At 45.7% G+C, this 24842-nt stretch overlaps 1 protein-coding gene across 4 annotated transcripts in view; it reads right to left on the reverse strand.

The window, feature by feature from the left end:
* LOC118399515 (PHD finger protein 14-like) overlaps positions 1 to 24842 on the reverse strand; it is a 140396-nt gene that overhangs the window by 69993 nt on the left and 45561 nt on the right. For 3 of the 4 annotated variants that reach the window (XM_052472243.1, XM_052472240.1, XM_052472244.1), the window contains exons 14-18: positions 11592 to 11698; positions 9811 to 9942; positions 6532 to 6694; positions 1422 to 1484; positions 1085 to 1209 (exon numbers count right to left, since the gene is read on the reverse strand). In XM_052472243.1, the coding sequence (XP_052328203.1) occupies positions 1085 to 1209; positions 1422 to 1484; positions 6532 to 6694; positions 9811 to 9942; positions 11592 to 11698 (590 nt within the window). The remainder of the gene's footprint in view (positions 1 to 1084; positions 1210 to 1421; positions 1485 to 6531; positions 6695 to 9810; positions 9943 to 11591; positions 11699 to 24842) is intronic. The other variant, XM_052472241.1, reaches the window with a different exon arrangement.

The raw sequence follows: 24842 nt of genomic DNA on the forward strand, positions 1-24842 counted from the left end.
CACAAACCAGATGGGATGGCTTATCGCTGCAGAATGCTGTGGTAGCCATGATGGTTAAGTGTGCCTTGGATTCTAAATAAATCCTAGACAGTGTCACCAGCAAAGCACCCCCACACAGTCACACCTCATCCTCCATGCTTCACAGTGGGAACCACACAGTGGGAACCACACAACCACACATTCACCTACTCTACATCTCACAAAGACACAGCCTCATCAGACCAAAGGACAGATTTCCACTGGTCTACTGTCCATTGCTCATGTTTCTTGTCCCAAATAAGTCTCTTCTTCTTATTGGTGTCCTTCAGTAGTGGTTTCTTTGTAGCAATTCGACCATGAAGGCCTGATTCACACAGTCTCCTCTGAACAGTTGATGTTGAGATGTGTCTGTTACTTGAACTCTGTGAAGCATTTATTTGGGCTGCAATCTGAGGTGCAGTTAACTCTAATGAACTTATCTTCTGCAGCAGAGGTAACTCTGGGTCTTCCTTTCCTGTGGCGGTCCTCATGAGAGCCAGTTTCATGATAGAGCTTGATGGTTTTTGCGACTGCACTTGAAGAAACTTTCTTGAAATGTTACGTATTGACTGACCTTCATGATGATGGACTGTCGTTTCTCTTTGCTTATTTGAGCTGTTCTTCCCATAATATGGACTTGGTCTTTTACCAAATAGGGCTATCTTCTGTATACCACACCTACCTTGTCACAACACAACTGATTGGCTCAAACGCATTAAGAAGGAAAGACATTCCACAAATTAACTTTTAACAAGGCACACCTGTTCATTTAAATGCATTCCATGCGACTACCTAATGAAACTGGTTGAGAGAATTCCAAGAGTGTGCAAAGCTGTCATCAAGGCAAGGGGTGGCTACTTTGAAGAATCTCAGAAATGAAATATATTTAGATTTATTTAACACTTTTTTTTGGTTACTACATGACTCCATATGTGTTATTCCATAGTTTTGATGTCTTCACTATTATTACACAATGTAGAAAATAGTAAAAATAAAGAAAAAACCTTGAATGAGTAGGTGTGTCCAAACGTTTGACTGGTACACACAAACACACGCAGTGACCCACCTGACGAGGTTCTCGTTGTCCCCAGGTCCTTTGCAGGATGTACAGTCGGTCCTAGTGTCGTCTGCTTTAGGTGTCTTCTTTTGCATCGCAGACTGGCGCTGATGCCGCTCCCGTAGAGCCGGTTCCTATGGAAACACACGGGCTGATTAGACCCGACACTGCCGTGTGTGTGTGTGTGTGGTAATGGCTGGGAAGAAAGAGTACTATGCAGGCTAACAGAGTGAATATAGTAGTCCCGTAAGTAACACAGGGGATGTGTATAGTATTAGTTCTGAGTGTGTTAGGGAGGTTAGGAGATGTAGGAATGTTTAGTAACACATTTAGACCAATTACATACCTGCACCTCAAACATTTCTTCTTCACAGACGGACACCCTCTTCCTCTTCTGTCCTCTGGTTCTCTGTGGAATACAGAACAGCATGTTCGGTTCATTTCGGACCCTTTTAACGAAGCTAGATTTTTGTGCTAATTGATTGATCTGTGTGAATTGATGAGAGATAATTGACCTGAACTCTGGTCAGTCTCATGATCCTTGTGAAAGGTTATCAGCTAGCCATGCAAGGCACAAGGTCACAACAAGGTCGCAATATTTCTCTACTTTGAGTTGTTGAGTGGTCAGGCAAATCTTTAGTTTTTGGTATTTTGTCTGTGAGAATCTGTCAAAATAATCATTTGACTTAATTAGAGATATGCTCCACAAGCTATTAGCAGCATCAGAAAAATCAAACTTTATTTGTAGCTTTACATTACATTACATTACATTTAAGTCATTTAGCAGACGCTCTCCTGTTCTGGAAAAGATTCTGGAGCCCGTGGAAGTTTGTTTAGGATGCCGTCTGCTCACTCAGCTGATTCATCAGATTGTCAAACAAAGAAAACCCACTGTGGTCTCTGCCTTTTGCTACAATACAACAGAAAGCATAAACTGTTTTCAAATACATGTTTTCTTTGTTTGTCCTGTATTTAATCCTCTATTGCCCAGTGAGGCTAGTGTTTTGTTTTACCTCTGGACATACAAGACAAGAGAGCCACACAGTGCTGTCTGTGGACTAGGTTCTATTCAACTGCACGAGAGAGAGTGAGAAAGAGAGGGGTGGGATAGACAGAGCGATAGAGAGAGAAGGGAGAGAAAGAGCTGTGGCGATATGGCTGCTCCCTCCCTCACTCCCTTTCTCCCTCCACCTCTTCATGGAACCCACTTATCTACAGCCACCATACCCTGATCCTCCTCCGATATACCACCCCAGCCCTGCTTCCCCCCCGCCTCCCTATTCTCCCTCCCAGTCTCAGCTCCCCGAAAAAAACACAACAGATATTCATCAGAGAAGAGGGGAGAAAAACACTCTCCAGTCCTCTTCCATTTTATTTCCCCCCAGTCTTTTGTTTTTAGACTGTCAATAACCAACCCCCTCCACACCTGGAAGGAGAAAGCCTGAGGAACACTTATTCTCTGTGGCCACTCACTGCCTGGCAAGAGTCAAAGAATAGCCCAGCGTCTGTCTGGTTGGCCGGCTGGTTGTCGGCATCTTAGATAACATCCAAAAACACCCTGCTATTCCTTAATACAAAAAAAGTATATAAAAAATAAATAACAAACAACCATAGACGTCTTCTACTCCTTCTGGAGGTTTTCGCTCTCTGTATGTTCTGTCAGAGAGGGATGGAGAAAGGCAGGAGGGATAGAGGGGAGTGGGAGGAGGTGGTGAAGGGAGGATGGAGAGAGGAAGGTGGTGTAGAGGGAGGTGGTGTAGAGTGCTGTGGCGGTGAGTCTGGGTTAATGAGTTTTTCTGTTAGCGCGTCTAAAGCAGAGTGCCCAGAAGTACGCTGGCCTGAGGACCCTGCTGCTGGAAGTACTCAGGGATTAAGCTTTTTCTGATTTCCTCTCGCCGCGTCCGCTCCAGTCGAGGAGCTTCAATGCTGCATTTATCTTCAAATGCGAGGGCAGCTGCTGAAAGGGCCCTGCTTTGCATTTTTAATGCTTTTACCAGGGCACCCTAGCGCTGGCACCGCTCTAAAGCCCTGTTTCAATTTATCAGGGCTGGCTAATCGACCTCCCGCTGGCCCCTGCATGGGGACGAGTGTTGGAGTGTGTGTATGTGTGTGCGGGGCCACAGGGGTAAGATGGCCCACTGCCACTCTGTGGTGCAGCTCAGCCTCCTCTGGCCCTTGTTCAGGACCTGCTGACTGAGTACACTGCCTACTGCAGGGTAGTGCCCTCTTCTAACTCAACATGTGCCCTCAAGGTCACAGAGTGTGGAGGATATCTGTTAGACATCCTACACACCGCCTGACAGCTATACTCCATAACGCATCACTACTTTCAACACTCATTGAATGATTACATCTCAGAACCATCAGTTCCCGGACCCAAACTGTAACTAATTTTCAAGGAAGATTGGTATTTGCTTCTTCTAGTAGAATCTACTGCCAAGATGTCTAATTATTATCTCGAAAAAGAATAATTGCAGACCAAAACCATCCTGCATTTTCAAGGCTTGGTTGTCATTGCTTCTTCTTCTAGAATCGTCTGTGTGACAGTGTGTGTAATGGGGTGGTGATTAAACATGGCCCTGCTGCAACACCCCTCCATGATTACACAGGAACATCCTGTATGAACATATGCCATTAGTCTAGTGAGAATGATGATGAGAATGAAGTTACTACATCTAGTTACCACTGGGTCCTCCGCTCCGTTAACTTCTCTAATCCTGCATGGTGCTGTGAAATGATTCATGGCTGTTAAAGATGCAATGATGTACTTAATTAAAAGATTGATTTAGCTCAGTCGTACAAACTGCCCCTAGTTTTAATTTCCTCACCTGAACAGAGACCTTGATTAGGTATGCTGTGTGTGTGTGTTTGTGTGTGTGTTTGCACACTTTACCTTATATCTTATTTATTTTTAACCTTAGTCTGCATTGCACTGAACTCCGCATTGGATGTGTTGATCTTTCCCTGGCCAATCATAGATTACCTTAATGGAGTCAACCACTATAGAAACCAAACAGTTAAATAAACTCATACTCTGGGCCCTGTGTAAGGTGGTGCCACCCGCTCACCCGTCGCAGGCAGGCAGAAGTGGCTTAGAAGGGAGCGAGGAAGAAAGAGAGGGAGGGAGCTAGTGGAAGGAGGGAGGGCTGAAGTGAAGGAGCCAAGTAGCTGTGGTTCTAGCATTTAGCAGTTAGCATTTCTAATGATACGCGCTCCATCTGCCAAGTGGTGGCAGAGGAGCCAAAGGCAACAGATGGAATTGTTTTCACAATCTGTTTAAATATGTTGTTGATTTTTCTTCCTCCTTTAAAAAAAAACATACAACCCGGCTCCATCATTCGTTCGCTCGTGTCAGGAACAACAAGGAGATGTTTGATTCCCCCCTTTGTTAATATTCCAACTTCCTCTTACATGATTGTAGATTGGAAATAGTTCCGTCCATTTGGAATCTGTTGGCGGACCTGAAACAATGAGCCAGCGGGGGGTGTTTGGGGATGAACACCAGAGGAAGTGTGTGTTTGGATCCACCAGCTCTAGTTTACTGGCATGTCCAACAGCAATCCTGTTTAGTACAGCAGCGTTACCTATGTGTGCTGAATGGCCAGCCAGTAGCCTGTGAGTCTGGCCTGTTATGATCTATATCTGTTGGGCTCTATTAGTCTGGCCTGGGCTATCTGTTGGCTCTATTAGTCTGGCCTGGGCTATCTGTTGGGCTCTGTTGGTCTGAACTGGTATATCTATCTGTTAGTCTGGCCTGGCCTATCTATCTGTTGGGCTCTGTTAGTCTGACCTGGGCTATCTATCTGTTTGGCTCTGTTAGTCTGGCCTAGGCTATCTATCTGTTTGGCTCGGTTAGTCTGGCCTAGGCTATCTATCGGTTTGGTTCGGTTAGTCTGGCCTGGGCTATCTGTTGGGCTCTGTTAGTCTGGCCCGGGCTATCTGTTGGGCTCTATTAGTCTGACAAATCTGTTGGGTTCAGTTAGTCAGGCCTGGTATATCTGTTGGGCTCTGTTAATCTGGCCTGATATACACATCCTATGATGGAGTACATTTAACCCCAGGTATAGGTTAACAGATTACTGTCTGTTTCTCCAAATCAGGATTATATAGTAGATGGCTACCCCAGAAATATCAACCCAATCAACCCCTAAACTAGCAAAGTGGAGGCATTTAAAACCCAGGATTAATGCCTTTATCTACTTGCCGAGTCAGATGACCTTCTGGATACAATGTGTATGTCTCTGTGTCCAGTCTGAAGGAAGTTAGAGGTCATTTCACAAACAAATGCTAATTAGCATTAGCACAATGACTGAAAGTCTATGGGTATCTACTAGCATGCTTTTAGCAATTATACGGGCTTGTGTAAACAAAATAATATTTTTTTATAATAATACAGTCCCTTCAGAAAGTATTCACACCCCTTGACTTTGTCCACATTTTGTCGTGTTACAGCCCAAATTTAAAATGGATTACATTTTGATTTTGTGTCACTAATCTACACACAACACCCCATAATGTCAAAGTGGAATTATGTTTTTATAATTTTTTACAAATTCATTAAAAAAAGTAAAGCTGAAATGTCTTAAGTAAATAAATATTCAAACCCTTTGTTATGACAAGCCTAATGAACTTCAGGAGTAAAAATGTGCCCAACAAATCACATAATAAGTTGCATGGGGTATTTGTGAGCAATAACAGTGTTTAACATGATTACTTAATGACTACCCCATCTCTGTACCGCGCAAATACAAATGTAAGGTCCTTCTGTCGAGCAGTGAACTTCAAGCACAGATCCAATGACAAAGACCAGGGAGGTTTTACATGCCTCACAAGGAATATGGGTAAAAAAGAAACTCTAATAAAAAAGCAGACATTGAATACCTGGTTCAGTCTGCTTTCCAATAGACACTGGGAGACAAATCCACCATTCAGCAGGACAATAACTTAAAACACATGGCCAAATATACACTGGAGTTACTTACCAAGACGACATTGAATGTTTCCTAGTGGCTTATTTACAGTTTTGACTTAAATTGGCTTGAAAATATATGGCAAGACTAGAAAATGTCTAGCAATGATCAACAACCAACTTGACAGAGCTTGAAGAATTAAAATAATATTCTACCATCTAGGTTTGCACAGCTCTTAGAGACACACCCAGAAAGACACACAGCTGTAATCGCTGCCAAAGATGATTCTAACATGTATTGACTCAGGGGGTTGAATACTTATCTAATCAAACTATATTAGTGTTTTATTTTCCATTAATAATTCATAAAAAATAAAACAGTATTTGACAGAGTATTTTCTCTCGATCGTTGACAAAAAATGACAATTAAATCTATTTTAATTACACTTTGTAACAACAAAATGTGTAAAAAGTGAAGGTGTGAATACTTCCTTAAGGCACTGTAAATAATAATATATATATTTTTAAAGTGTGTGTTATTACACACCGTGCCCCTCACATCTCGTTTCTTGGGCTCTGGGGACATCTCCTGAGGGATGAATTTGATTGGTCCTTTAATCTGTCTCCGAGACCTTTTGGTGCCGTCAGGCAGGGTCTCCATGGCAATGTCGGCATCATCGCTACTGGCCTGGTCACACTCTGAACATTGCCTGAGGAGATGGAGGGAGGTAGAGAGATAGGAGGGAGGGAGAGATAAAAAAGAAAGGGAGAGAGAGAGTAAGAAATAGATGTTTCAGGGCCCAGAAACTGTTCTCTCCTCTATGCAGGGGTATTGATATTACTATCTTATGCATGGAAAATAGGTTTGGGAAGCCTTTCTCTCTGATTACTATCCATGTCTGAACAACAGGACCTATATGCTGCTAATTATTTTGGGGGAAAAAAAACAAACACTGACACTAAGACTTTGTTCTGTAATGTCTGTGTTGAAATTTACAAAAAAAATACTGGTTTCCCAAAGCACTGAAATCTGAGCCTCGAGGTCCGACACTGGATTTGAGGAAAGGGGTTTCTGCTGACCCAGGCAAAGTGTAAGACTGTGACATGGGTTTCTATCAGTATTATAAGTTAGACAAAGTTAATACCAGTCTTAAAAGGTTAATATCAGTATTATAAGTGAAGACAAAGTGAACTTGTGGATCCTGTATGTGTTTCTGATTCTGACTGAGAAACCCTGTCTGCACCTTCCTTTCTGCCTCTGTGAGATTCCTGCCGTGCAGATCCTGACAATAAGGTAGGCTATGACTTGGCCTCAGCTCCACACAATTTCATCCATCCAAATGCTTTCTAATTTCCGCCCGCTGGAGCAGAACGCCACCACCCTCTCTTTTTCATGGTTAAATGAATTACTCCCAATCACAGACATGAGGAACGTGCAGGTTGAGGTGCCACAGAAACAAACAATACACACACGTCTAAGACGTGCATACGCGCACGCACGCACGCACGCACTCACACACACACACACACACACACACGCACGCACACACACACACACAGGCACGCGCACACACTCACACACGCACACACACACACGCACGCACGCACGCACACACACACGCACACACACACACACACACACACGCACGCACACACACACACACACACAGGCACGCGCACACACTCACACACACACGCACACACACACACACACAGGCACGCGCACACACACACACAGGCACGCGCACACACACACACACACACACACACACACACACACACACACACACACACACACACACACACACACACACACACACACACACACACACACACACACACACACACACACACACACACACACACACACACACACACACACACACACACACACACACACATATATATGCAAACGCATGTACACACACTACAATCCCCCATCATCCTTCACTTCGGAAGTAAAAAGATTAGACTAGCTGCTCTATGGAGATAACTCACTGTGGAAGTATCTCACTAAGCGACAGAGATGGAATACTATTGAAACTATTGAGACAGATACACAAAAGAGCTCCTCTATCTATCTATCCTGATAAGGACATCTAGCTCTGTGTGAAGTGGGACATTTCCACCATCTCTGCATTCTCTATCTGATAAATCTACTGCCACTGAGTAAGCTGAAATGTCACACTAAATATAAATAAATAAATGGTGGACATTAATGCATCTCCTACTACAAGTTATTATAAAACGGGTTGTTTGGATCCTGATTGGTTGATATACAGGAGTTGTGGGACAACCTTCGCAAAATACCATGACGTGTTAATCTCATCAATCCACTGTCCCGCAGCCCAGGCAGGAAATTCCTAAACTTCATCTCCCTCGGGGGAAGAAAGCATCTACACATTATTTCCCCATGCTACTAATTGGTTTGCAACAGTTGGGGAAACTAAGAATTCACCATGGAAACCGTAAACACACAGAATTCCATTAATTCATTAACAAACGCAGAGCGGCCTGTGTCGGCCTATCTGATATATTCAAGTTCTTGTCTCTCATCATCATTGAATCTCTGCTAGCTAGCTACATGCTAATGATCTGTTTAGCGTAGCATCATCGGATGAACAGAATGCAAAAGTTATCCAATGCGGGCCTGGAGGCATGGGAAATAATGGCTGTGAGTGGCCATCGATGTGAGAGCTCACTCAAGAGTTATTGGCAGCCTCTAACATGGAGAACAGAAAGTGCTAGAGTGCCATTTTAGCTGGCCAAAGAAGAGGCAAGCACTGGCTGTCACCAACCAGCGCCAGGTCCACGGACAGTCCTTCCATCAAAGTCACTATTAACATCACCAACTAGCTTGGTTAGTTGGGACTCACCAACCATGATAGTTGTTGCCTACGTATGACTATTGGATATTTTTTAAATCATTATTTATTGAAGTTCTTGTGTCATCATCATTGAATCTCTGCTAGCTAGCTACAAGCCAATGATTTGTTTAGCGTAGCCACGTCAAATGAATAGAATGATTAGAACTAATGACTGGGTCAAACATGAGAGAAGATCTAACGACCAGCCCGCTTCGGTTGCAACTTCAGAATGCAAAAACAAATGTATTCGTTAAAATAATGTTTTTAATGAAAACATTTAATTAATATCTGTATAAATATGTTGACAAGTGTTTTATAAAAGCAATAAGGGCCCTCTAACCGGGAGATTATTGTGTGATAACTCCCTACAAAGGGCTGTTCACAGCTCTTGGCTTCACCTCGGTCCTAAGAACTGCCCTAAATCGGGAATTATCACACAATAATCCCCGGGTTCTCATGCCTTATTGCTTAAATGACATGTTTTTATACAACAATGGTAAAACAATGTCATACCAGATTTACAGTGCAGAATGTCATTGCGATGGGTTGTGTGTTTGTGCTATGGACAGCACTTGATCCAACTTTTGCAACTCTTGTACCACCGAGTCCTCTAGCACCCATTCACATGTTCTCTCTCTCTCTTCCCCATCTCCCCCTCTTCTTCTTCCCCATCTACCGCCCCCTCTATTTCTTCCCCATCCACTTCCCCCAGTCCCTCTCTTTCTTCCCCATCCACTTCCCCCAGTCCCTCTCTTTCTTCCCCATCCACTTCCCCCAGTCCCTCTCTTTCTTCCCCATCCACTTCCCCCAGTCCCTCTCTTTCTTCCCCATCCACTTCCCCCAGTCCCTCTCTTTCTTCCCCATCCACTTCCCCCAGTCCCTCTCTTTCTTCCCCATCCACTTCCCCCAGTCCCTCTCTTTCTTCCCCATCTACCTCCCTCAGTCTCTCCCTCCCTCACCAGTAGCTGTTCTTGGTCTTCTTGGGCATGCGTGTCAGCGGAGGCTCCAGACAGCCCAGATGGTAGTAGAGCTTGCAGGTGTCACACAGGAGCAGGAGATGCTGGTCCTGGTTTTTCTTACAGATCCCACAGCTAAATAGGAACACACACACATACAGTACCAGTCAAAAGTGTTCATTTTTATTTATTTAAAAAATATATATTTTAGATTCTTCAAAGTAACCATCCTTTGCCTTGATGACAGTTTTGCACACTCTTGGCATTCTCTCAACCAGCTTCATGAGGTAATCACCTGGAATGCATTTCAATTAACAGGTGTGCCTTGTTAAAAGTTAATTTGTGGAATTTCTTTCCTTCTTAATGTGTTTGAGTCAATCAGTTGTGTTGTGACAAGGTAGGAGTGGTATACAGAAGATAGCCCTATTTGGTAAAATACCAAGTCCATATTATGGCATGAACAGCTCAAATAAGCAAAGAGAAACGACAGTCCATCATTACCTTAAGACATGAATGTAAGCCAATCTGGAAAGTGCAGTCGCAAAAACCATCAAGCTCTATAATGAAACTGGCTCTCATGTGGACCGCCACAGGAAAGGAAGACCCAGAGTTACCTCTGCTGCAGAAGATAAGTTTATTAGAGTTACCAGCCTCAGATTGCAGCCCAAATAAATGCTTCACAGAGTTCAAGTAACGGACACATCTCAACATCAACTGTTCAGAGACTGCATGAATCAGGCCTTCATGGTAGAATTGATGCAAAGAAACCACTACTAAAGGACAGACACCAATAAGAAGAAGATACTTTCTTGGGGCAGGAAACACGAGCAATGGACAGTAGACCAGTGGATTTCGGTCCTTTGGTCTGATGAGTCGAAATTTGCGATTTTTGGTTTCAACCGCCGTGTCTTTTTGAGACGTAGAGTAGGTGAATGGATGATCTCTGCATGTGTGGTTCCCACCATGAACTACAGTATGGAGGACGAGGTGTGATGGTGCTTTTCTGGTGACATGGCCTGAGATTTATTTAGAATTCAAGGCACACTTAACCAGCATGGCTACCACAGCATTCTGCAGTGATAAGCCATACCATCTGGTTTTCGCTTAGTGGGACTATCATTTGTTTTTCAACAGGACAATGACCCAACACACCGCCAGGCTGTGTAAGGGCTATTTGACCAAGAAGGCCTCCACAATCATCCGACCTCAACCCAATTGAGATGGTTTGGGATGAGTTGGGCCACAGAGTGAAGGAAAAGCAGCCAACAAGTGCTCAGCATATGTGGGAACTCCTTCAAGACTGTTGGAAAAGCATTCATCATGAAGCTGTTTTAGAGAATGCCAAGAGTGTGCAAAGCTGTCATCAAGGGTGGCTACTTTGAAGAATGTAAAATCTCAATTAGATTTTTTAACACTTTTTTGGTTACTACATGACTCCATATGTGTTTATGTCTTCACTATTATTCTACAATGTAGAAAATAGTAAAAATAAATAAAACCCTTGAGTGAGTATCTGTGTCCAAACTGTCTAGTACAGTACATACAGGAAATACATCAAAATCAACTCTAAGTGGATAGTTCTCAGATGAGAAGCTAGATATAAAGAGCATATAAAGAAAACAGGTATGATAATACATACTCCTTATGAATAGTGATGGTTGTAGAGTGTTGGAGTGCCCCAGGGTTGAATACTGGGACCTCTCTGATTGCCCAGCCACTCAATATGAGACTTTTACTTGTTTGTAATGCCTGTTGTTTGAATGTTTGTGTGTTTGTTTGTTTACCTGTAGAGGACAGCTGGTAGGCTGGAGGACTTCCCAGGAGCTCCTCCCTCCTTCTTGCTGGGCTTCCTCTCTTTAGGGGCTTTCAGGACCGACGGGGAGTTCAGTTTCTGTCACGGAGAGAGACACGTCACATCAGAGAGAAGCAGTGAAAGACAGAGAGGTCAAAGGTGTCCACAGAGAGGAGGGAGTGGGACGGAGGGATGGGGGACAGAGAGCGAGAGAGAGGGAACCTATTGTTGGTCAGTAGACAGACAGACAGACAGACAGACAGACAGACAGACAGACAGACAGACAGACAGACAGACAGACAGACAGACAGACAGACAGACAGACAGACAGAGACAGACAGAGACAGACAGACAGACAGACAGACAGACAGACAGACAGACAGACAGACAGACAGACAGACAGACAGACAGACAGACAGACAGACAGACAGACAGACAGACAGAGACAGACAGAGACAGACAGACAGACAGACAGACAGACAGACAGACAGACAGACAGACATATGTCGGATGTGGGTCTATTTCTCCCCAGCATCTCGTTGGCTGCATGGTGGCTACTGTCTGTCGCAGGTTAATTAGAAAACGGATCTGCTAGGGAGCTACTGGGGAACTGGTGGGCCACTAAACAGACAGGCTTCTCACTTGGGCTGTTCTAATCTGAGCACGCTCAGTACGCCGCCGCCCACGGCTCTCAGGGACCGGTCCTATAGGGGGACCTAAGAGAGAGGGGCCAGGGCCACAGGACCCCAGGACCCCAGGGTGTGTGTGTGTTTGTCTGGAGTGTGTTATCTACTAATTGTGGACCACAGTCTCCTGGTGCAATAGCTCAGTGAGTAAAAAATCCCTCCACTACTGATAGAGGGAAGTCCCCTGTCAGTTAGAGTTAATATCAAAGAGATGTGTGTGTATGTGTGTGAAGGTATCTGCTAAAATAAGAATTGGAGACAGGGAGTGAGAACCAGCACAGCCTCAGGCCATCTGTCTGGTTCATACTGGGAGTCAGACAGGCTCTGAGGCAGTGGGGGACTGAGCGGCGAGCACACACACACACACACACTAACACAGCCTAAACACACACAGCACACACACAAACGGCACCCTGGGAAGGGTCAGCTGATTGGCACGCCTTCAAGGAAGAGTCTCAGTGTGCGACAAACACGTGCACAGCATTTCAAATGGGATGCTTTACCTCCGTGACAAACGGAACACTGTCTGGCAATGTTATGAAGTATTTCAATGGTTAAAAAGCTGTGACCGAGGTATTTTAAGTTTCACAATGTCTTCACTTTTAGAGAGTACCTCTCTCTCCCTGAGGCGTCCCCCACAACGACAACACTGAGGCAGTGTCTGGGATGAGGGCTGCGGACAGCAGTCATTTCTGGTAATGTAAGGGATGGGACGGGCGGAAGCAGGGGAAATAGGAAATTAAAAGGGATCAGATAGATGACAAAGCAACTCGGGGACGTGACTGATGTAGCCACTTAAACCTTTCTACGTCTCTAATTATGGGATGTATGGAGGTCGTTGCAGATTCACGTTGTTCGTTCAGTCGTTCTTTCCTTCCAATCTTTCTTTCTTCACATCCTCTAGCTATATCGCTCCATCCATTTATCTGTAAGGCAGCCCCCATCGCACCCCTATCGCAAGCCACACTTTTAATCAAGCATCATGCATTCAGTTAGCCGCTTACGTAGATTTCTAAAGGGCTGATTACATATGCAGTCTACGGCAACTGTATGATTGTCTTATCTAGGACTACCCCCTAACCTGAGAGAGACTGGGTGTAACCAGAGGGGTGTCTGTGTACAGCTATAGCATCCTGTCAGAACACCAGCTCTCTGCAGGCCTCTCCGCCTCAGTTCTCATTCTCACCTAAACACAGCACAACACACACCTCACACACACACACACACATCGCACAGACACCTTACACACACACACCTCACACAAACCTTGTCGTTTCCATAGTGTCATGTGAGAGAGGCTGTCTGAGAATGCATCAGTGTCAGTACATTACCCTGCTGTCTCGTCTCTCACAGCACAGAGCCTGTCTGGTTATTCATCTCTTCAGTGTCAGTACATTACCCTGCTGTCTCCTCTCTCACAGCACAGAACCTGTCTGGTTATTCATCTCTTCAGTGTCAGTACATTACCCTGCTGTCTCCTCTCTCACAGCACAGAGCCTGTCTGGTTATTCATCTCTTCAGTGTCAGTACATTACCCTGCTGTCTCCTCTCTCACAGCACAGAACCTGTCTGGTTATTCATCTCTTCAGTGTCAGTACATTACCCTGCTGTCTCCACTCTCACAGCACAGAACCTGTCTGGTTATTCATCTCTTCAGTGTCAGTACATTACCCTGCTGTCTCCTCTCTCACAGCACAGAGCCTGTCTGGTTATTCATCTCTTCAGTGTCAGTACATTACCCTGCTGTCTCCTCTCTCACAGCACAGAGCCTGTCTGGTTATTCATCTCTTCAGTGTCAGTACATTACCCTGCTGTCTCCTCTCTCACAGCACAGAGCCTGTCTGGTTATTCATCTCTTCAGTGTCAGTACATTACCCTGCTGTCTCCTCTCTCACAGCACAGAGCCTGTCTGGTTATTCATGTCTTCATCTCTTCAGTGTCAGTACATTACCCTGCTGTCTCCTCTCTCACAGTACAGAGCCTGTCTGGTTATTCATGTCTTCATCTCTTCAGTGTCAGTACATTACCCTGCTGTCTCCTCTCTCACAGTACAGAGCCTGTCTGGTTATTCATCTCTTCATCTCTTCAGTGTCAGTACATTACCCTGCTGTCTCCTCTCTCACAGTACAGAGCCTGTCTGGTTATTCATCTCTTCATCTCTTCAGTGTCAGTACATTACCCTGCTGTCTCCTCTCTCACAGCACAGAGCCTGTCTGGTTATTCATCTCTTCATCTCTTCAGTATCAGTACATTACCCTGCTGTCTCCTCTCTCACAGTACAGAGCCTGTCTGGTTGTTCATCTCTTCAGTGTCAGTACATTACCCTGCTGTCTCCTCTCTCACAGTACAGAGCCTGTCTGGTTATTCATCTCTTCAGTGTCAGTACATTACCCTGCTGTCTCCTCTCTCACAGTACAGAGCCTGTCTGGTTATTCATCTCTTCAGTGTCAGTACATTACCCTGCTGTCTCCTCTCTCACAGCACAGAGCCTGTCTGGTTATTCATCTCTTCAGTGTCAGTACATTACCCTGCTGTCTCCTCTCTCACAGTACAGAGCCTGTCTGGTTATTCATGTCTTCATCTCTTCAGTGTCAGTACATTACCCTGCTGTCTCCTCTCTCACAGTACAGAGCCTGTCTGGTTATTCATGTCTTCATCTCTTCAGTGTCAGTACATTACCCTGCTGTCTCCTCTCTCACAGTACAGAGCCTGTCTGGTTATTCATGTCTTCATCTCTTCAGTGTCAGTACATTACCCTGCTGTCTCCACTCTCACAGTACAGAGCCTGTCTGGTTATTCATGTCTTCATCTCTTCAGTGTCAGTACATTACCCTGCTGTCTCCTCTCTCACAGCACAGAGCCTGTCTGGTTATTCATCTCTTCATCTCTTCAGTGTCAGTACATTACCCTGCTGTCTCCTCTCTCACAGTACAGAGCCTGTCTGGTTATTCATCTCTTCATCTCTTCAGTGTCAGTACATTACCCTGCTGTCTCCTCTCTCACAGCACAGAGCCTGTCTGGTTATTCATCTCTTCAGTGTCAGTACATTACCCTGCTGTCTCCTCTCTCACAGCACAGAGCCTGTCTGGTTATTCATGTCTTCATCTCTTCAGTGTCAGTACATTACCCTGCTGTCTCCTCTCTCACAGTACAGAGCCTGTCTGGTTATTCATCTCTTCAGTGTCAGTACATTACCCTGCTGTCTCCTCTCTCACAGTACAGAGCCTGTCTGGTTATTCATCTCTTCAGTGTCAGTACATTACCCTGCTGTCTCCTCTCTCACAGTACAGAGCCTGTCTGGTTATTCATCTCTTCATCTCTTCAGTGTCAGTACATTACCCTGCTGTCTCCTCTCTCACAGCACAGAGCCTGTCTGGTTATTCATCTCTTCAGTGTCAGTACATTACCCTGCTGTCTCCTCTCTCACAGCACAGAGCCTGTCTGGTTATTCATCTCTTCAGTGTCAGTACATTACCCTGCTGTCTCCTCTCTCACAGCACAGAGCCTGTCTGGTTATTCATCTCTTCAGTGTCAGTACATTACCCTGCTGTCTCCTCTCTCACAGTACAGAGCCTGTCTGGTTATTCATGTCTTCATCTCTTCAGTGTCAGTACATTACCCTGCTGTCTCCTCTCTCACAGTACAGAGCCTGTCTGGTTATTCATCTCTTCATTGTCAGTACATTACCCTGCTGTCTCCTCTCTCACAGTACAGAGCCTGTCTGGTTATTCATCTCTTCAGTGTCAGTACATTACCCTGCTGTCTCCTCTCTCACAGTACAGAGCCTGTCTGGTTATTCATCTCTTCAGTGTCAGTACATTACCCTGCTGTCTCCTCTCTCACAGTACAGAGCCTGTCTGGTTATTCATCTCTTCATCTCTTCAGTGTCATTACATTACCCTACTGTCTCCTCTCTCACAGTATAGAGCCTGTCTGGTTATTCATCTCTTCAGTGTCAGTACATTACCCTGCTGTCTCCCCTCTCACAGTACAGAGCCTGTCTGTTTATTCATCTCTTCAGTGTCAGTACATTACCCTGCTGTCTCCTCTCTCACAGCACAGAGCCTGTCTGGTTATTCATCTCTTCAGTGTCAGTACATTACCCTGCTGTCTCCTCTCTCACAGTACAGAGCCTGTCTGGTTATTCATCTCTTCAGTGTCAGTACATTACCCTGCTGTCTCCTCTCTCACAGTACAGAGCCTGTCTGGTTATTCATCTCTTCAGTGTCAGTACATTACCCTGCTGTCTCCTCTCTCACAGTACAGAGCCTGTCTGGTTATTCATGTCTTCATCTCTTCAGTGTCAGTACATTACCCTGCTGTCTCCTCTCTCACAGTACAGAGCCTGTCTGGTTATTCATCTCTTCAGTGTCAGTACATTACCCTGCTGTCTCCTCTCACAGTACAGAGCCTGTCTGTTTATTCATCTCTTCAGTGTCAGTACATTACCCTGCTGTCTCCCCTCTCACAGTACAGAGCCTGTCTGTTTATTCATCTCTTCAGTGTCAGTACATTACCCTGCTGTCTCCTCTCTCACAGCACAGAGCCTGTCTGGTTATTCATCTCTTCAGTGTCAGTACATTACCCTGCTGTCTCCTCTCTCACAGTACAGAGCCTGTCTGGTTATTCATCTCTTCAGTGTCAGTACATTACCCTGCTGTCTCCTCTCTCACAGTACAGAGCCTGTCTGGTTATTCATCTCTTCAGTGTCAGTACATTACCCTGCTGTCTCCTCTCTCACAGTACAGAGCCTGTCTGGTTATTCATCTCTTCAGTGTCAGTACATTACCCTGCTGTCTCCTCTCTCACAGCACAGAGCCTGTCTGGTTATTCATCTCTTCAGTGTCAGTACATTACCCTGCTGTCTCCTCTCTCACAGCACAGAACCTGTCTGGTTATTCATCTCTTCAGTGTCAGTACATTACCCTGCTGTCTCCTCTCTCACAGCACAGAGCCTGTCTGGTTATTCATCTCTTCAGTGTCAGTACATTACCCTGCTGTCTCCTCTCTCACAGTACAGAGCCTGTCTGGTTATTCATGTCTTCATCTCTTCAGTGTCAGTACATTACCCTGCTGTCTCCACTCTCACAGTACAGAGCCTGTCTGGTTATTCATGTCTTCATCTCTTCAGTGTCAGTACATTACCCTGCTGTCTCCTCTCTCACAGCACAGAGCCTGTCTGGTTATTCATGTCTTCATCTCTTCAGTGTCAGTACATTACCCTGCTGTCTCCTCTCTCACAGTACAGAGCCTGTCTGGTTATTCATCTCTTCATCTCTTCAGTGTCAGTACATTACCCTGCTGTCTCCTCTCTCACAGCACAGAGCCTGTCTGGTTATTCATCTCTTCAGTGTCAGTACATTACCCTGCTGTCTCCTCTCTCACAGTACAGAGCCTGTCTGGTTATTCATCTCTTCAGTGTCAGTACATTACCCTGCTGTCTCCTCTCTCACAGTACAGAGCCTGTCTGGTTATTCATCTCTTCATCTCTTCAGTGTCAGTACATTACCCTGCTGTCTCCTCTCTCACAGCACAGAGCCTGTCTGGTTATTCATCTCTTCAGTGTCAGTACATTACCCTGCTGTCTCCTCTCTCACAGCACAGAGCCTGTCTGGTTATTCATCTCTTCAGTGTCAGTACATTACCCTGCTGTCTCCTCTCTCACAGCACAGAGCCTGTCTGGTTATTCATCTCTTCAGTGTCAGTACATTACCCTGCTGTCTCCTCTCTCACAGTACAGAGCCTGTCTGGTTATTCATGTCTTCATCTCTTCAGTGTCAGTACATTACCCTGCTGTCTCCTCTCTCACAGCACAGAGCCTGTCTGGTTATTCATCTCTTCAGTGTCAGTACATTACCCTGCTGTCTCCTCTCTCACAGTACAGAGCCTGTCTGGTTATTCATCTCTTCAGTGTCAGTACATTACCCTGCTGTCTCCTCTCTCACAGTACAGAGCCTGTCTGGTTATTCATCTCTTCAGTGTCAGTACATTACCCTGCTGTCTCCTCTCTCACAGTACAGAGCCTGTCTGGTTATTCATGTCTTCATCTCTTCAGTGTCAGTACATTACCCTGCTGTCTCCTCTCTCACAGTACAGAGCCTGTCTGGTTATTCATCTCTTCAGTGTCAGTACATTACCCTGCTGTCTCCTCTCTCACAGTACAGAGCCTGTCTGGTTATTCATCTCTTCATCTCTTCAGTGTCAGTACATTACCCTGCTGTCTCCTCTCTCACAGCACAGAGCCTGTCTGGTTATTCATCTCTTCATCTCTTCAGTGTCAGTACATTACCCTGCTGTCTCCTCTCTCACAGTACAGAGCCTGTCTGGTTATTCATGTCTTCATCTCTTCAGTGTCAGTACATTACCCTGCTGTCTCCTCTCTCACAGCACAGAGCCTGTCTGGTTATTCATCTCTTCAGTGTCAGTACATTACCCTGCTGTCTCCTCTCTCACAGTACAGAGCCTGTCTGGTTATTCATCTCTTCAGTGTCAGTACATTACCCTGCTGTCTCCTCTCTCACAGTACAGAGCCTGTCTGGTTATTCATCTCTTCATCTCTTCAGTGTCAGTACATTACCCTGCTGTCTCCTCTCTCACAGCACAGAGCCTGTCTGGTTATTCATCTCTTCAGTGTCAGTACATTACCCTGCTGTCTCCTCTCTCACAGTACAGAGCCTGTCTGGTTATTCATGTCTTCATCTCTTCAGTGTCAGTACATTACCCTGCTGTCTCCTCTCTCACAGTACAGAGCCTGTCTGGTTATTCATCTCTTCATTGTCAGTACATTACCCTGCTGTCTCCTCTCTCACAGTACAGAGCCTGTCTGGTTATTCATCTCTTCAGTGTCAGTACATTACCCTGCTGTCTCCTCTCTCACAGTACAGAGCCTGTCTGGTTATTCATCTCTTCAGTGTCAGTACATTACCCTGCTGTCTCCTCTCTCACAGTACAGAGCCTGTCTGGTTATTCATGTCTTCATCTCTTCAGTGTCAGTACATTACCCTGCTGTCTCCTCTCTCACAGTATAGAGCCTGTCTGGTTATTCATCTCTTCAGTGTCAGTACATTACCCTGCTGTCTCCCCTCTCACAGCACAGAGCCTGTCTGTCTGTTATTCATCTCTTCAGTGTCAGTACATTACCCTGCTGTCTCCTCTCTCACAGTACAGAGCCTGTCTGGTTATTCATCTCTTCAATGTCAGTACATTACCCTGCTGTCTCCTCTCTCACAGCCCAGAGCCTGTCTGGTTATTCATCTCTTCAGTGTCAGTACATTACCCTGCTGTCTCCTCTCTCACAGTACAGAGCCTGTCTGGTTATTCATCTCTTCAGTGTCAGTACATTACCCTGCTGTCTCCTCACTCACAGTACAGAGCCTGTCTGGTTATTCATCTCTTCAGTGTCAGTACATTACCCTGCTGTCTCCTCTCTCACAGCACAGAACCTGTCTGGTTATTCATCTCTTCAGTGTCAGTACATTACCCTGCTGTCTCCTCTCTCACAGCACAGAGCCTGTCTGGTTATTCATCTCTTCAGTGTCAGTACATTACCCTGCTGTCTCCTCTCTCACAGTACAGAGCCTGTCTGGTTATTCATCTCTTCATTGTCATTACATTACCCTGCTGTCTCCTCTCTCACAGTACAGAGCCTGTCTGGTTATTCATCTCTTCAGTGTCAGTACATTACCCTGCTGTCTCCTCTCTCACAGTACAGAGCCTGTCTGGTTATTCATCTCTTCAGTGTCAGTACATTACCCTGCTGTCTCCTCTCTCACAGTACAGAGCCTGTCTGGTTATTCATCTCTTCATCTCTTCAGTGTCATTACATTACCCTGCTGTCTCCTCTCTCACAGTACAGAGCCTGTCTGGTTATTCATCTCTTCAGTGTCAGTACATTACCCTGCTGTCTCCTCTCTCAGTACAGAGCCTGTCTGGTTATTCATCTCTTCAATGTCAGTACATTACCCTGCTGTCTCCTCTCTCACAGCACAGAGCCTGTCTGGTTATTCATCTCTTCAGTGTCAGTACATTACCCTGCTGTCTCCTCTCTCACAGCACAGAGCCTGTCTGGTTATTCATCTCTTCAGTGTCAGTACATTACCCTGCTGTCTCCTCTCTCACAGTACAGAGCCTGTCTGGTTATTCATCTCTTCAGTGTCAGTACATTACCCTGCTGTCTCCTCTCTCACAGTACAGAGCCTGTCTGGTTATTCATCTCTTCAGTGTCAGTACATTACCCTGCTGTCTCCTCTCTCACAGCACAGAGCCTGTCTGGTTATTCATCTCTTCATCTCTTCAGTGTCAGTACATTACCCTGCTGTCTCCATCTCTCACAGTACAGAGCCTGTCTGGTTATTCATGTCTTCATCTCTTCAGTGTCAGTACATTACCCTGCTGTCTCCTCTCTCACAGCACAGAGCCTGTCTGGTTATTCATGTCTTCATCTCTTCAGTGTCAGTACATTGCCCTGCTGTCTCCTCTCTCACAGTACAGAGCCTGTCTGGTTATTCATCTCTTCATCTCTTCAGTGTCAGTACATTACCCTGCTGTCTCCTCTCTCACAGCACAGAGCCTGTCTGGTTATTCATCTCTTCATCTCTTCAGTGTCAGTACATTACCCTGCTGTCTCCTCTCTCACAGTACAGAGCCTGTCTGGTTATTCATCTCTTCAGTGTCAGTACATTACCCTGCTGTCTCCTCTCTCACAGTACAGAGCCTGTCTGGTTATTCATCTCTTCAGTGTCAGTACATTACCCTGCTGTCTCCTCTCTCACAGTACAGAGCCTGTCTGGTTATTCATCTCTTCAGTGTCAGTACATTACCCTGCTGTCTCCTCTCTCACAGCACAGAACCTGTCTGGTTATTCATCTCTTCAGTGTCAGTACATTACCCTGCTGTCTCCTCTCTCACAGTACAGAGCCTGTCTGGTTATTCATCTCTTCTTCAGTGTCAGTACATTACCCTGCTGTCTCCTCTCTCACAGCACAGAGCCTGTCTGGTTATTCATCTCTTCAGTGTCAGTACATTACCCTGCTGTCTCCTCTCTCACAGTACAGAGCCTGTCTGGTTATTCATCTCTTCAGTGTCAGTACATTACCCTGCAGTGTCTCCTCTCTCACAGCACAGAGCCTGTCTGGTTATTCATCTCTTCAGTGTCAGTACATTACCCTGTCTCCTCTCTCAGCAGTACAGAGCCTGTCTGGTTATTCATCTCTTCAGTGTCAGTACATTACCCTGCTGTCTCCTCTCTCACAGCACAGAGCCTGTCTGGTTATTCATTCTTCATCTCTTCAGTGTCAGTACATTACCCTGCTGTCTCCTCTCTCACAGCACAGAGCCTGTCTGGTTATTCATCTCTTCAGTGTCAGTACATTACCCTGCTGTCTCCTCTCTCACAGCACAGAGCCTGTCTGGTTATTCATCTCTTCAGTGTCAGTACATTACCCTGCTGTCTCCTCTCTCACAGCACAGAGCCTGTCTGGTTATTCATCTCTTCATCTGTGTCAGTACATTACCCTGCTGTCTCCTCTCTCACAGCACAGAGCCTGTCTGGTTATTCATGTCTTCATCTCTTCAGTGTCAGTACATTACCCTGCTGTCTCCTCTCTCACAGCACAGAGCCTGTCTGGTTATTCATCTCTTCAGTGTCAGTACATTACCCTGCTGTCTCCTCTCTCACAGTACAGAGCCTGTCTGGTTATTCATCTCTTCAGTGTCAGTACATTACCCTGCTGTCTCCTCTCTCACAGTACAGAGCCTGTCTGGTTATTCATCTCTTCAGTGTCAGTACATTACCCTGCTGTCTCCTCTCTCACAGCACAGAGCCTGTCTGGTTATTCATCTCTTCAGTGTCAGTACATTACCCTGCTGTCTCCACTCTCACAGCACAGAGCCTGTCTGGTTATTCATCTCTTCAGAGTCAGTACATTACCCTGCTGTCTCCTCTCTCACAGTACAGAGCCTGTCTGGTTATTCATCTCTTCAGTGTCAGTACATTACCCTGCTGTCTCCTCTCTCACAGTACAGAGCCTGTCTGGTTATTCATCTCTTCATCTCTTCAGTGTCAGTACATTACCCTGCTGTCTCCTCTCTCACAGCACAGAGCCTGTCTGGTTATTCATCTCTTCATCTCTTCAGTGTCAGTACATTACCCTGCTGTCTCCTCTCTCACAGTACAGAGCCTGTCTGGTTATTCATGTCTTCATCTCTTCAGTGTCAGTACATTACCCTGCTGTCTCCTCTCTCACAGTACAGAGCCTGTCTGGTTATTCATCTCTTCATCTCTTCAGTGTCAGTACATTACCCTGCTGTCTCCTCTCTCACAGCACAGAGCCTGTCTGGTTATTCATCTCTTCAGTGTCAGTACATTACCCTGCTGTCTCCTCTCTCACAGTACAGAGCCTGTCTGGTTATTCATGTCTTCATCTCTTCAGTGTCAGTACATTACCCTGTGTGTCTCCTCTCTCACAGCACAGAGCCTGTCTGGTTATTCATCTCTTCAGTGTCAGTACATTACCCTGCTGTCTCCTCTCTCACAGCACAGAGCCTGTCTGGTTATTCATCTCTTCATCTCTTCAGTGTCAGTACATTACCCTGCTGTCTCCTCTCTCACAGCACAGAGCCTGTCTGGTTATTCATCTCTTCATCTCTTCAGTGTCAGTACATTACCCTGCTGTCTCCTCTCTCACAGTACAGAGCCTGTCTGGTTATTCATCTCATCTCTTCAGTGTCAGTACATTACCCTGCTGTCTCCTCTCTCACAGCACAGAGCCTGTCTGGTTATTCATCTCTTCAGTGTCAGTACATTACCCTGCTGTCTCCTCTCTCACAGTACAGAGCCTGTCTGGTTATTCATCTCTTCAGTGTCAGTACATTACCCTGCTGTCTCCTCTCTCACAGCACAGAGCCTGTCTGGTTATTCATCTCTTCAGTGTCAGTACATTCTTCAGTGTCACCCTGCTGTCTCCTCTCTCACAGCACAGAGCCTGTCTGGTTATTCATCTCTTCAGTGTCAGTACATTACCCTGCTGTCTCCTCTCTCACAGCACAGAGCCTGTCTGGTTATTCATCTCTTCAGTGTCAGTACATTACCCTGCTGTCTCCTCTCTCACAGCACAGAGCCTGTCTGGTTATTCATCTCTTCAGTGTCAGTACATTACCCTGCTGTCTCCTCTCTCACAGCACAGAGCCTGTCTGGTTATTCATCTCTTCATCTCTTCAGTGTCAGTACATTACCCTGCTGTCTCCTCTCTCACAGCACAGAGCCTGTCTGGTTATTCATGTCTTCATCTCTTCAGTGTCAGTACATTACCCTGCTGTCTCCTCTCTCACAGCACAGAGCCTGTCTGGTTATTCATCTTCATCTCTTCAGTGTCAGTACATTACCCTGCTGTCTCCTCTCTCACAGCACAGAGCCTGTCTGGTTATTCATCTCTTCATCTCTTCAGTGTCAGTACATTACCCTGCTGTCTCCTCTCTCACAGCACAGAGCCTGTCTGGTTATTCATCTCTTCAGTGTCAGTACATTACCCTGCTGTCTCCTCTCTCACAGCACAGAGCCTGTCTGGTTATTCATTCTTCATCTCTTCAGTGTCAGTACATTACCCTGCTGTCTCCTCTCTCACAGCACAGAGCCTGTCTGGTTATTCATCTCTTCAGTGTGTCTCAGTACATTACCCTGCTGTCTCCTCTCTCACAGCACAGAGCCTGTCTGGTTATTCATCTCTTCAGTGTCAGTACATTACCCTGCTGTCTCCTCTCTCACAGCACAGAGCCTGTCTGGTTATTCATCTCTTCATCTCTTCAGTGTCAGTACATTACCCTGCTGTCTCCTCTCTCACAGCACAGAGCCTGTCTGGTTATTCATCTTCATCTCTTCAGTGTCAGTACATTACCCTGCTGTCTCCTCTCTCACAGCACAGAGCCTGTCTGTTTATTCATCTCTTCAGTGTCAGTACATTACCCTGCTGTCTCCTCTCTCACAGCACAGAGCCTGTCTGGTTATTCATCTCTTCAGTGTCAGTACATTACCCTGCTGTCTCCTCTCTCACAGCACAGAGCCTGTCTGGTTATTCATCTCTTCATCTCTTCAGTGTCAGTACATTACCCTGCTGTCTCCTCTCTCTCACAGCACAGAGCCTGTCTGGTTATTCATCTCTTCAGTGTCAGTACATTACCCTGCTGTCTCCTCTCTCACAGCACAGAGCCTGTCTGGTTATTCATCTCTTCAGTGTCAGTACATTACCCTGCTGTCTCCTCTCTCACAGCACAGAGCCTGTCTGTTTATTCATCTCTTCAGTGTCAGTACATTACCCTGCTGTCTCCTCTCTCACAGAGCCTGAGCCTGTCTGGTTATTCATGTCTTCATCTCTTCAGTGTCAGTACATTACCCTGCTGTCTCCTCTCTCACAGCACAGAGCCTGTCTGGTTATTCATCTCTTCAGTGTCAGTACATTACCCTGCTGTCTCCTCTCTCACAGCACAGAGCCTGTCTGGTTATTCATGTCTTTATTCATCTCTTCAGTGTCAGTACATTACCCTGCTGTCTCCTCTCTCACAGC

Source organism: Oncorhynchus keta, chromosome 20 (genome assembly GCF_023373465.1).
Source record: "Oncorhynchus keta strain PuntledgeMale-10-30-2019 chromosome 20, Oket_V2, whole genome shotgun sequence".
Classification (NCBI taxonomy): Eukaryota; Metazoa; Chordata; class Actinopteri; order Salmoniformes; family Salmonidae; genus Oncorhynchus; species Oncorhynchus keta.